This window comes from Ursus americanus, chromosome 2 (genome assembly GCF_024610735.1).
Source record: "Ursus americanus isolate L20-20 chromosome 2, mUrsAme1.1.p, whole genome shotgun sequence".
In the NCBI taxonomy this organism is placed as follows: domain Eukaryota; kingdom Metazoa; phylum Chordata; class Mammalia; order Carnivora; family Ursidae; genus Ursus; species Ursus americanus.
The window spans coordinates 87,133,630-87,147,608 of NC_142128.1; the positions used below are offsets into that span (position 1 = coordinate 87,133,630).

At 35.6% G+C, this 13,979-nt stretch overlaps 1 protein-coding gene across 2 annotated transcripts in view; it reads right to left on the reverse strand.

The window, feature by feature from the left end:
• Positions 1–13,601, reverse strand: part of LOC123801434 (complement factor H-like) — a 38,056-nt gene extending 24,455 nt beyond the window's left edge. Inside the window, exons 1-4 of one of the 2 annotated variants that reach the window (XM_087858530.1) lie at positions 13,457–13,601; positions 9,595–9,625; positions 8,311–8,342; positions 851–1,027 (exon numbers count right to left, since the gene is read on the reverse strand). In XM_087858530.1, the coding sequence (XP_087714656.1) occupies positions 851–1,027; positions 8,311–8,342; positions 9,595–9,596 (211 nt within the window). In that variant the 5' untranslated portion in view covers positions 9,597–9,625; positions 13,457–13,601. The remainder of the gene's footprint in view (positions 1–850; positions 1,028–8,310; positions 8,343–9,594; positions 9,626–13,456) is intronic. The other variant, XM_045811449.2, reaches the window with a different exon arrangement.
• Positions 13,602–13,979: the final 378 nt, after the last annotated feature.

Consider the following 13,979-nt stretch of genomic DNA (forward strand, 5'->3'; position numbering starts at 1 on the left):
TCTAAATGCTGAGATGCCCTGATATAACCTAAGTAATCCTTCTTTCGCTTCCTATCTAGCCTCAGCTCATAAAATTCTCCCACACCTTGACTGGAATCCACTTACAGAGATATCTCCCAAATACTATTTTGTTGTCAAAGCTTTGCACACTCTACATCCACTCATTTTCCCGCACATTCAAGCTCTCTTTCTAATTCTGGACAGCTGCTTGGCAAACACAAAAGAGATTCATGCAACAGTCCACAGAACTTGTCAAAGTCAGAAAATAAAGAGCTCTTCTTGGGACCTGCAAAAATTAACTCTCAAGGTGGGACGGGTCAAGCAGAAACTTGAGAGCAAATAGCTGAGGAAGTTGTAAGAAACTAAAATGTTACTAAGGAGAGCGAAGTTTAAAATTTAAAAGCTTTCATTTAGTAAAACAAAAATAATTATACTTAAATCACAAACCTGTGATGTATATGACCAATCAGAAACATTACATTAACATACTATGTTAAGGATAGAGTATTCTCTTTGGGCTTCAGAACACCTTCTCTTCCCACTTGACATTAAATCAGAAGGAGTCACCTTGAATTTAATTATTGTGCCTTAAGACACAATTATCTCCAGATAATTCAAAAAAAATTTTTTTAAAGGAACACATAGCGTTTTTTAACTCAGTTTTCCTTTTACAAACCTTATTTCCATGTAACTGATAACTGCTAGTTGAAGACAAAAAGTGTTGTTGTTTTTTTTAATTGAAGTAGAGTTATCAATGGTATATTAGTTTCAGGTGCACAACAGGGTCATTCAACAATTACAGATTTTTTTTATCCTAAAAAAGAAGAATACCTGAGAAAAGGGTACTTACTGTAACATGTGGGTGTATCAGACCAACCACTGTTACCACAGACTATGGAGCCTGTCGTGTGTCCAAGTCTGCTTTCAAATCCATCGTGGCATTCAAACTCCAGCTGGTCGTTGAGCTGAAACCTTGTGCCACCACTCTTGAGTCTGGCATTCACAAATACCGGCATATCACAAGAGTCTAATTCATAACAGAATTGAAGATTTTATTTATAATGTTAGTTCACGAACAACCTAACTTAGTAAATCCCATCCCTAGAGCAAACAGCTTGATCAATTAGTATGTGCTAATGGATTGAACACTACGTAAAATTAATCTTAAAAGACCGTGGTAAATTGTTGTCTTCAAAGAGTTACCAGAAGTGAAGACAATGTTTCTAACAGCCTTTTCTTGTCATGAAAACCCTCTGGAAATTTATGTTAGGAACATTTTTCTCAATTCAATTATACTTACGCATTCATAGCATGCTAGTAATAAAAGAGGCCATTACAGTTTATAGTACTTTTTTCTAGGAAACCAGAATAGCATTTTGTGAATTAAGATCCCAGACTTCTTAGCAGTTACAATATATATACCAGAGAAAAATGGGTAATTAAAATAAAGATCGATGTGTTTATTATGTAAGGCATTTTCTCTTCCATAATAAGAAAGGTTGAAATGGAAAATTAATTACAATTAAATCAAATCACTCTACTAGTATCTTTCACAAAGTTCAAATTTGAGTTCTGGAAGGAGGTAGGAGAGTTGTCAAAATCAGAAACATGTTTATGCTGGAATATTTGTTAAAACTCAAATGTTTCTTGAAAGCAATACCTATGTACCATTAGTGCTTGATTTTTTGCTTTTTCTATTCTATAAATGTTATCTAAAATGCACGGAAAAAAAGAATACTCATGAGCAATTTGTACTTAAGAAAGCTTGACCAAGGATCAGGAAGACGAACTGCGTAAGGATAGGATTATTTTACGGGTGGAATGAAACCTCGCTATGGTTCTCTTCAGGCATGCCTAGAATTCTAGTGCCAAACCCAGGCCAAGATAAGCATGGGATATGGTACCTAGTGATTTATAATTTGCTGTTTAAGTGTGAAACTCCCTTGGAGACACCCTGTACAAGCTTGTCTACATTTTGGAGGAATATAGAGTTGTGGTTTACACCTGTTTTAACTGGTTACACAGACTAGTTTTAAGAGTGTAAATATAATGCTATGAGACCTCTTTGTAAATTTGTGCATTAGCCTGCCTGAAAATGAGATACCTTGCGCATATCTTGGTGGTTTGGAACCGACGGATGAAGAACATCCTGAGACATGATACTGGATAGCTGTGCCTGTAAGGGTTCAAGCCTCCCTACGATTGCCTTTGTTTCTTTTTCCTTTTGGGCTGTGTCCTTAATCTTTACAAAGCCTGATGTAAATCTATGCTGTGGAGTCCTGTTAATCTTCTTAATCATCAGATACTCTATAATTGATGTAATAACCTATAGAACCTACAAAAATATTACCAAACTAATAGTACATTAAGCAAGATCATGATAAAAGGTCAATATATTAAATGAAATTGTATTTCTATACAGTAGTAATGGGAAGCGGAAAATCAAAACTTGAAATTTCATTTATAACAGTACTAAAAGAAAAAACTTGTGCCACAAAAGGGAAGATTTAACAAAATGTGTACGTGACTTATAGTCTGAAAATTATATAACCTTCCTGAGAAAAATTAAAGGAGGCCTAAATAAATGGAGAGCCAGACCAAGTTCTCAAAATGGAGAAAAAAAATTTTTTACAGTCCACTATCCCTAAAGTGATACACAGATTCACTGAATTCCAGTGAAAATCCTAGTAGGCTTTCTGTAGAAATTAATAATACTAAAACTCAAAGAAAATGGAAAACAGCTAGAAAAGCCAAAAAACACTAAAAATTAATGTATGGATTTTTTACTGCAGCTACAAAAAAAAAAATCCACATACTTACAGGCTTAAACAATACTAATTTACTTCTTAAAATTGTGTCAGTTCAAAATCTGACAGACATATCACTGGACCAAATCAAGGTGTTACAGGGCTGTGTTCCTTTCCTGAGGTTCCAAGGGAGAATCTGTTTACTTGTCTTTTCTGGCTTCTAGAAGCTTCTTGCATTTCTTGGTTCATGGTGTCTTTCTTTGTCTTCAAAGCCAGCAACTGTCTCTCTCTGATCCTTCTTCAACCTCATGTATCCCTCTTTCTGTCAGTCTCTCTCTCTCTTTCTCTCTCTCCGTCCCATCCCCCTTTTTCATGTGGTATTACCCTGAGCCCATTTAGAAAATCAAGAATAACCTCTCTATTTCAATGCCTTTAACATTAATAATATCTGAAAATTTCCTTTGTCCATCTAAGATACCATATTCACAGGAACCAGGAATTAGACATGGACATCTCTGGGGAGACCAATGTTCTACCTTCCACAATTAAGAACAAATTGCAGGACTCACATTAATCAAGGCAGGACATAATGATATAAGGATAAATATTTAAACTAGTGGGAAAGAATAAAAAGTCCAGATATAGACAAAAACACATACACACCTATATTCAGTGGGTTTCTGACAAATATGACAGGTTACCCAGTGAGTAAAAGGATACTATTTCCAACAAATTGTGCTAAACAACTGAAAATCCTTATGAGAAAAAGAGACGAAACCTATCCATACACAAAACACCTGGAAATCAATCACAGACATGAATGTAAAAGTACATATATAAACTTTACAGAAAAAAAAAAAAGTATGACAAATCTTTGCAACTTTAAAGTTGGAAAAAAATGTCCTAGAGTACAATGATTAAAAAATTGGTCAATTTGGATTTCATCAAAAGTGAAGGCATATGTTCCTGGAAATAAACTGTTAGAAACTCAAAAGATATGACACAAAATGTGAGAAAATATTTGCAAATCACGTATTTGATAAAGGAATTGTTTCCCAAATATCAAAGTGTCTATTACAACTGAATTATACTTAAATTTGGGAAAAAATTAAGTTTCACAAAAGAAGAGATAACAATGACCAATAAGCAGATGGAAAGGTGTTCACCATCATTAGTCAACCAGCAAAGTAAAATTAAAGCAAAATGATATAGCACAACATGTATATCCTAGTGGTTAAAATTTAAAACAGGACCATCCTGCATGTTAATAAAGATGAGAATCAACTGGAATTCTCATATATTGCTGGTGGGAATGTAAAACGCTAAGTAACCTGAAATTCAGCATGGCAGTTTCTTACAGATTTAATCATGCACATAACCCAGCAATTTTCCTTTTAGGTATTTATCCATTTTTCCTTTAGGTATTTACCACTTAGGTAAATACATGGTCGTTCAAAGACTTGAATTCAAATGTTCACAAATAGCTCAATCATAATTGCCAAAACCTGGAAAAAATAATTGCCAAAACCTGGAAACCCTCCAAAAGTCCATCAATATTGGAATGGATAAACAAATTTTAAATCCATATAATGCTACACAAGTCCATGATGGAAAGAAATGAGCTACTGATGCAAGAAACAACACAGAAGAATGTCACAGACATTATGCTAAAATAAAGCAGCCAGATTTAAGAATCCATTTCTATAAAGCCACTGATACGCAACTGTGGAAAGGAAACACTAATCTATACCAACCAAAAGAATATTGGTTGCCTGGTGTGGTGTTATTAGGGGAGACTGAATGGCAAGAGAAGAACAGAACTGGTTCAGAAGATGAAAATTGTCTCTAGCTTAACTGGGTTTGTGGTTACACAGAGGTATGCATTTGTCAAATCACTGGCCTACACACTAATATGTGTGAATTTTATGGAATATAATTCATACCTGCATGAAGATGATTTTTTAAATGGGCATTTGGAAACTAAACATATAGTTGTCAAAAAACTTGTGATTAACTAGAAGAAAAAAAGCCAAAACATTCCGTCTAAATAAAAAATAAAACATGAAAATATATGGAATTATGAGAAAAATGCTATGTTTCAAAGAAAATCAAGCCAAATAACAAGAAACTCCAGAGAGAAAGAACTGAAAATATTAAGAAATAAAAACAAAAATAGTGAGACAGGGAAACTGAAGGACTCCATAAAAATCTGCTTTTTATTCCTTTTCCTGCTTCTATTCCTGCTAGGTCCTGCACCCCAACCCCACTTTACACATGCGTTGTAATGTAAATAGCATATGTCCTCCTTGTAAGGGACGAGAAATTAATGATTTCTCTAGAATAGATAACATCTAAGGAAAGACCAGATGAGAATGACCTGATGAAGCTATCATATATGTATTTGAGACCACTAGTGCTAGACATCTTGATGCCAAGGCCTCCCGACTCCAAGGAATAACACCTGGGCTCTCATCTTGGTTCTAACCAGTTCATGGATGTCTGAGAAGACATGTACACCAGGCCACCATCCTCAATAAAAAAACCCAGACCTCGAACAGAGGTCTCAAGACTCAAGTTCCTTTGTTTCTAATCTCCCAGACACTGTATCTGCTCTCTATCTTCCGTAAACTCTGCTTTCACCTCCTGCTAGCTCATGTTTGACTTCCCTCCTACACAAAGCCAAGGATTTTGGCTGGTACTGTGGAATTCCCTCTGGGTCCCCAGACCCAAACTGCCAGCATCAATAGCACAAGGAATGAGTAACATCAGCAAGATGGTGGATGACACATGCCTCACAGTATCCACCCCCCAACAAGTTGGCACCTATTTACAGACAACAGTGCCTTTGTGGGAGATGTGGGATCCAGGTAGGAGATTGTGAAAACCTGCTGCAGTCTAAGAACAAGGAGAGTTGTTTTAAGAAGACAGGCCTGCACCTAGGCGGCTTACTTGCCAACTGTGGTCCTGGCTAGAAACACAGAAACAGCTCCATAATCCTGAGGACTGGAATACAGTCCTATTTGGCTTTGACCCTGTAACTAGCACCAAAAGCCAAGGGACCTGGGAGGAGTCTCACCCACCCATGTATATAGTAATAGGTACACAGACCTTGGCCCTGCTATAGACCCTGAAGCAGCCCATGAACCAGCACCAGCTTCTCTCACAGTCTAGTAGCCCCTGGAGAACACTAATTTAAACAATTACCCGTGGACAAGAGAGCCTTTGTAGAAGTCCAGTTCAGCAGAGACACTCCAGCACATGGTTGCAGCAAAAGATCCAAAATTGGTTGCTTTGAAGAGGGTCAATTTGGCTTTACCATTGATCTCTCTCCAACAAGGTGGCATAGCCCAGTGCCAAGAGAGGGCTTCTTGGCACATTTCTCCCACAGGTGAAAGTGATGGTGTGTGAATGAGCACAAGGCTTCCCAGCTGTGTGAGATGCTGCCCATTTCTCTCTTGCTGCATCCAGAGTGCTGATCCATGACCTGTGCAGGTGGGGAGCAGTGAGCAGCTGAGAGACCAGCCGCCAGTGCTTTGAATGAAATATATCAAAGAAATCAAGGGACTTTTTTCTAACCTTTTACTTAGAGTCAAACTATATTTTCAAGTTTGAAGTGAAATTTTTGTAGATGGCCTATATTTGGGTCTTACTTATGTGTCCACTCTGCCATTGTCAGTCCTTTATTTTTGTTAACGATTGACTGATTGATTTTAGAGAGAGAGAGAGTACATGAGCAAAGGGAGGGGCAGAGGGAAAGGGAGAGAGACAATCCACAGATTCCCCAGCTGAACACAGAGCGCCAACACAGACCTCAGTCCCAGTACCCTGAGATTATGACCTGAGCCAAAACCAAAAGTCAGTGGCTCAACTAACTGAGCCATCCAAGTGCCCCTGTCAGACTTTTAATTTAAGTATTTATACCATTTACATTTAAAGTAATTATTGTTATATTAAAGCCTATGTCAGCCATGTTATTATTTGGTGTGTGTGTGTTTCCTCTGTTTCTCATTCCTGTTTCCTTTTCTTGCCTTCCCCGTGGGTTTCTTCAACATTTTAAAACAATTTTGATATATCTATATTGTTGACTATGCTTCTTTGTATAGTTTTAGTAGCAGTAGTATAAGTATTAATATAGACATATACAGCGTATCACTCCCTCCTGGTATTGGCACATTACCACTGCAAGTAAAATGTAGAAACCTTACTTCCATTTGGCTTTCCCCACATCTTAAACTTCACATACAATGAATATGTCTTTTCTGTTATCACTTACTGTGTTAGTCACGTTCAGTCAGAGAACACACCAATCTAGCTATTTCTACCAGTGAGAATTAAATATAGGAAATTAGTTGCAAAGATGTAGAAAAGTCTGCAAGACCAAATGGGAGGGTGAAAGAGCTGGAAAACATAAAGAGCAATAATATAAAAAAGTAAATGATTCTATTGCTTTCAAGATGGCACCTAAAGCTTACACCTATTGCTCTGTTGTTGGGTCTAGTGAAGAACAGCAACAAACTGCAGGACTTCCAAAAATGGTATTTCCTCTGGATCACCCAACCTCCACTTGAATACATCTGTTCCTGACTACTGTTGGGAACTGCCACACCAGTAGAGCCAGAATGATCTTGTTTCTGATTTCCTACTACTGCTTCTATAGGCAAAACTCAATGAAAACAAACAAAGAACAATGGGAAATGTGGTTTATATGCTCTAAATCTTAACAGTACATAGCACTTTTTAGAAGTTTGGGTGTGGTGCCTGATGTCGTCAATGAAATAATCAATGTAGCCCACCACTGTCCATCACAATAACAGTAATGATAGCTCCACATAGCAAGATCAAATCTGCCTTCCTGTAATGAAGATGACCTTGTTCTCTTCCTATAAGTGGGAGTCAGAACTTCCAAGAGTCATTCTATTACTATTTGGTGATGTTATTACCTTATTTAAGTCACAATCCCACAGAGGTATTCTGCACCTTAAAAGCTAATTCATTCCCTTTCACAAAAGCATAAGGTCAAGGAAGAGAAAACAGTTTAAAAATATACAAATATATCTATAAAAATCAAAACAGAAACTATACTGCCATATAGTCCTCATGTAAGTTATTGATCATTAGGCTGTTGTTGATATTATAAACTTTTTTCTACACCCCATTATGTTTCCTTCCTCTTCAGCCAGCATCTAAACTAGTCCAGGTCCTCTACCTGATGGGGTTAACCAAACTTCATTTCCAAATTGACAGGGTCCATAGCAACCTTACATTTAGTAGGTTGTTGATGTCTTCTATTAACCTTTATTGATAGATACACAGAGAAGTATAAAGGAGAAGCCTCAGAGAAATTTCTGCATTCAAATATAATTTCCCTGCTCTTGTCATGTAGCAGTAAACAATGACCCTTTGGCAATTCAGTTCAATATCCTAGCCTGTGTACATAATCCACTCCTCTGCCTGTTAGTTCAATGACATGAGAGGCCCAAGATAACAACAGAGTTACCATCAGCTTCCAGTAAAGGGAAATATTGATTTGGTCCTGGTGAAAGCATTGTATCTTATGACCTACCTTCTAAACTAGCAGAGTACAAAGTCGTAAGCCTGGAAAGAGAATGTTATTAGTGATTAAACATCTTAACAGAGGCAGATATAGTGATAATCCAATATAGTTTAACACAAATTCTTGGTCAAAAAATAAAATAAGCAAAATTCTTGCAAACACAAAAAGAAGGAAATTTCCTTAAGCAAACAAAACAGAGCTGTTGAGATACTATGCTGCCAATATGCTACAATCCCAATTTACTTGCAACAATGTTAACAGTTGTGATACTGTGATTTATAATAATATATAGTCTTTGTCCCTACATCTGACACAGAGCTCTTAAAATGCTTGGAATTTCTAAGTGATGAGTGTGATAAAGGTGTTTTTAGTTATGTTAATGAGGCAACTTTTAGAAAACACCAAGCGCAGGGGCGGGTTGCAAGAGCAACCAGCCCTTTCTTTAAAGTTGGAACTTGCAGTCCTATCCTCCCACCCTCCAGGTAGGGGGAGGGGCTAGAGGTTGGATCTATTGCCAATGGACAATGATTTAAGCCTTACAAGAAATGATGAAAACAGTTTCTCAAGTTAAAACAAAGTATCTTTCACAGTTACATGAAAACATAAAAATAAACAACACACTGTAAGGTAGATACAGTCAGATTCAAAGTATTCTAAAACTTTAATATGGTGGTGTGTTAACCACTTAATTCTAATATAAAGGCTGAAAGATGAAGTAAAAATAGGTATAACTGCAATAATTTAATGAATACAGAAAATAAAAAGAAGTAAACTGTGACATGAAAAACATAATACTGGGGGGAAGTAACAGGTAGATTTTTTATACACAATAGTAGCTAAATTGTCATTAGCATAAAACAGTGTTATATCTATAAGATGTTTGAAGCAGGCCTCATGGTAACCACAAAGCAAAAACCTACAGTAGATATACAAAAGATAAAGAGAAGGGATTCAAAAGATACCAAGGTGAAAAATCATCAACTCACAAAGAAAGACCATAAGAGAGGAAGAAAGGATTAAAGAAACTGCAAAACACCCCAAAACAATTAATAAGATGATGTTAGTAAGTCCTTACCTATAAATAATTACTTGAACTATAAATGGATTAATTTTCTAATCAAAAGGCATGGAGTGGCTGAATGAATGGAAAAAAACCAACAAAAGCATAACTATATACTGCCTACAGGAGATCCACTTCAACTTTAAAAATACACACAGAATCAAGATGTAGCGATGGAAAAAAATATTCTATGCAACTGAAATTCAAAAATAAGCAAGGGTATCTATACTTACATCAGATAATACAGACTTTACGTAAAAAACACTGCAAGAAACAAAACAGGTCATCATATAACAAAGAATGAGGTCAACTCATTAAGAAGATATACAGTAGTAAATAAATATGCACCCAATATTGTAGCACCTAAATATTTTAAGCATTAAAAACAAATCTGAAGGGAGATATACTCAATGCAATAATAGTAGGGAACATTAATAGTGCATTATCAATGACGGATAAATAATCCAGATTGAAAGTCAATAAGGAAACAATGGACTTAAACTACATTTTAGACCAGATGGAATTTACAGGCACAGAGCATTTTATCCAATAGCAACAGAATGCACATTCCTCTTAGCTCACATGCACATTCAACAGGAGAGGTCACAGGATAGAATGTAGGCTATTATTTTTAAGTATAGAAAACTACTCATGGCCTTTCATCTGAATCTTTTTTCTTTGTCTCTTATGGAGGGGAGTGGTATAAGTCTTTGGCCTTCCATATACCTTTTTAAATCAGCTTATCAAGTTCCTTTTAATAACCTTGTTTATTTTTATTTGGAATTACCTTTAAATTTCATATTTTATTTTAAAAAATCATAACTTTAGGATGTTGTGCCTTCCTATTCCTGAATGGTATAAAATATAAATGTATTTGGGGGGGGGCCTGTGTGGCACAGTCATTAAGCGTTTGCCTTCGGCTCAGGGCGTGATCCCAGCATTCTGGGATTGAGCCCCGCATCAGGCTCCTCTGCTGGGAGCCTGCTTCTTCCTCTCCCGCTCCCCCTGCTTGCGTTCCCTCTCTCGCTGGCTGTCTCTCTCTCTGTCAAATAAATAAATAAATAAATAAATAAATAAATAAATAAATAAATAAATAATAAAATCTTTTAAATAAATAAATAAAAATATATAAATGTATTTAGGTCTTTTAGAATGCCTACTATTGTCTTCTATTGTGTACTTTGGGGAAGTTTTTAGGTTTTATGAGCTCTGTTTTCCTGTAGATAACATGGTTTGTTTGTTTTGAGATTTTATTTACTTACTTGACAGAGAGAGCACAAGCAGAGGGAGCAGCAGGCAAAGGGAGAGGAAGAAGCAGGCTCCCTCCTGAACAGGGAGCCCAGTGCAAGGCTTGATGCCAGGACCTGAACCAAAGGCAGACACTTAACTGAGGCACCCTGATAACGTGGTTATTATTTATTTGAGCTCTAAGAATGTTCTTTTTACCTTTGGTGATTTGAAACTTCACAAAACAATATTATATATTAGCTTAAAATTTGGAATGAACTTTATTGATGATCTTTGGCTTCCTTTGTGCTATTTTTAAATAATTTAATGTTAAGATTTATTTTTTGAGCTTTATTGAAACATAACAGACAAATAACATTATGTAAGTTTTCTTCTGAGAAATACCTTTTATATCAACAACTAATATTTTTTTGGTTTTATAAGTTTATTGCTTTGTGTATGATATATAAACTCCTGTAGTACTATATTAAAATGTAGGTATGCCTGGGTAGCTCAGTAGGTTAAGCATCCAACTCCTGATCTCAGCTCAGGTCTTGATCTCAGGGTTATAGTTTCAAGCCCCGTGTTGGGCTCCACAGTGGCAACGGAGCATGCATGCATGCATAATGAATGAATGAATGAATGAATGAATGAATAAATAAATAAATAAATAAATAAAATGTAGGTGATACTTCAGAATGTAATAAATATTACTTGTAAAAACTGATGCCCCAAAGTGTACATACAAGATGATCCCATCTTGATTTAAAAAAAAAATTAAAAGACATCTTCTAGGAATATACACAGAGGCAAGCACAATGTGTAGAGAGATAGCAAGGAAATAATGACCAGGTCATACTGGGTGGTGATTACTCCAAGTGCTGGGAGGATAAGGTCACCATAATAATCAGCTGTAGGGTCCTTTTTTTGCAGGGATTCTAGCTTTCATTTTGGCTAGTTTGTTTAAGGGAGTTCACACATTATTAATAGTTATTAACTTCATATTTTTAAAGATTGGAAATCAGCCATACAAATGACACTAACATGATGAGAATGGTCATAAACCATGGATGGATGACTAATCTCTGTGTAATTTTAATTTAAAACTCTGAGTTTTAATTTAAAAAAAAGATATGGTTTTCTATTGCTATCAGATGGAAGACTAGGTGTCCTAAGAAATCTGCAATTGTGAAACACCTACCAACCAGTAAAAGATGGTGCTCATGTTACTTTAAATGTATAGTCATCCTCAGAAGAAAATGGAATCTCCAGACACCAGATATAAAAGGAAAGGTGAAAACTTTTGCCTCATGCAGATTTACTCCTCGTTAAATGTTTTTCTTTTCTAAGTGAAGTGCTGTGTGAGAGGTGGTTGTGCTTTTCCTTCCCTTCCCAGCCTCTTGACTGCAACCAAGGACAAGAGATTGCACAATAAAACCATGCTACTGAATATACAGAAGACTTCTTCTACTATGTGGGTTGTCTTCTCCCTTGGCATCTAAACATAGGTGCAGCATAAATGTGCAGGGCATTCAGCTCAATGCATTTAGCTCAAAAAGCCCCTTTTAGAAAGAGTTCACTAGTTCTTATAAGAAGATTCATTTTCAACTGAAATATCAGGTAAAGGTTTGTCCATGTTTCATATTTACCTTAGCATATTTGCATATTCCCTCTCCTCTATTTCTCTTGTCTAGAAATATCCTTTTCATACCAATTCTAATACAGCCTAGGGGACTAGACCGTTTAACATACAGTTGGGAATTAGGAGAAAAAGACCATCGAATGGCGCATCCACCAGCTCCTCAGCAAGTACGCTGACTCTAGAGCCCCCCCTATTGGTGAACTGGGGTACTTTACATTGAAACGCAAGAATAGACCGGAAGCTTTGTTGTGTTGCTGTGCATTGTTGTTGATAATGAAGGAAATTTCCCAAATACAGACTTAAATAAAATATAAAACTCAGCATGTAACAAATTATTAAAGGAATAATACAGTGATGCATATTCCAATCATACCTGGCATTTAATGAGGTATCACAAAGCTCATTAGAGGTTTCATTTACAGTAACTTGGAAATAGAAGATGGGAGAATAAAATAAAATGACAGGTTTTTTAAAAACTATAATGAAGAATTTATAATTTTAATATTAGAAATGACTTTAAATTTTCTTTTATTTTCAACATCTGCCAATGATCTCAGAAAATGAATTAAAATTTGTTGGCATTACGCTAAGGATTAAGAACATATTCCATTTTTTGGATGTACTGTATGGTGACTAACATAATATAATAAAAAATCATTAAAAAAAAGAATATATTCTATTTTTTATTAAAAGAGATATGCCTATTACCCATAGCTAATTTTGTTAAAGTATTAAATTGATGGTAACATTAACGATGTTTAGGTACAACTGAAATACAGTAATATTTTAAATTATTATACATATTTTAAAATGTATGATTTGATGTGGTTTGACACATATATCCATAAAACCATCATCATATATGAGATTATGAGGATGTTCATATGTCCCCAAAGTTTCCTTGCATTATATATAAGAATTCTGGATACATTCTGGAGTTACTAGCCAGCTTTTTTGTGACATATTTTCTAGTTAAGTCTTCATGAAGATACTTACATATCTCCATCATCCTTCAGTGGCCTTTCACACTGTAGAACTCAGAAAATAGAAAACATATTTTTCATTTTACGCTTCGGTGAATATGTAATTTTTTCATAAAGGTATTCTTTATTACTGTCTAACAACACAGACTATTTCTACCAGTCAATTCAATCAAAAATACACACACATGAAAGTAGATATATATATACGAGAGAAGCTGAGTGTTCAGATCCGTTTCAACTTACCTTGTCCATGAGAACAAGAAACCCACAAGATGAGAATGGCATTGATTAGTAACCACAGGTCAGATATTCCCAAAGGCATGTTAATACAATCTTCCAGTTGTGCTGTTTGGGGTTGCAAATCTGCTTCATTGGCAGTTATCAGGTGGGACCCTGAATTTAAGTGCATTACAATGAAGCTAGTTAATTGTTGCCATCCAGTAAATAACAAAGTTCAAAGAGCTTTGCAAAACCCCTAAATAATTCCCATCAGTGGTTTCACAATCCTTCCTTGCATTCAACATTTGATTGGAAAAAAAAAAAAGTTATACATATGCAACTTTATGTAGAACCAGAAATTGGCTCTGAAAATAAGATAAAACACTAATGTTTAACGAGACAGCTTTGAAAAGTAGGTGAGGTTCTTCCCAGTTAGCCAAATTATCTCTATGGTCATGGGCTTAAGAAAACAAATGATTTTTTTTAAATCAAATAAGATCTAAACATCCATTACAAAGGTTAAAGCAAAATCCTTAGTATTCATTTA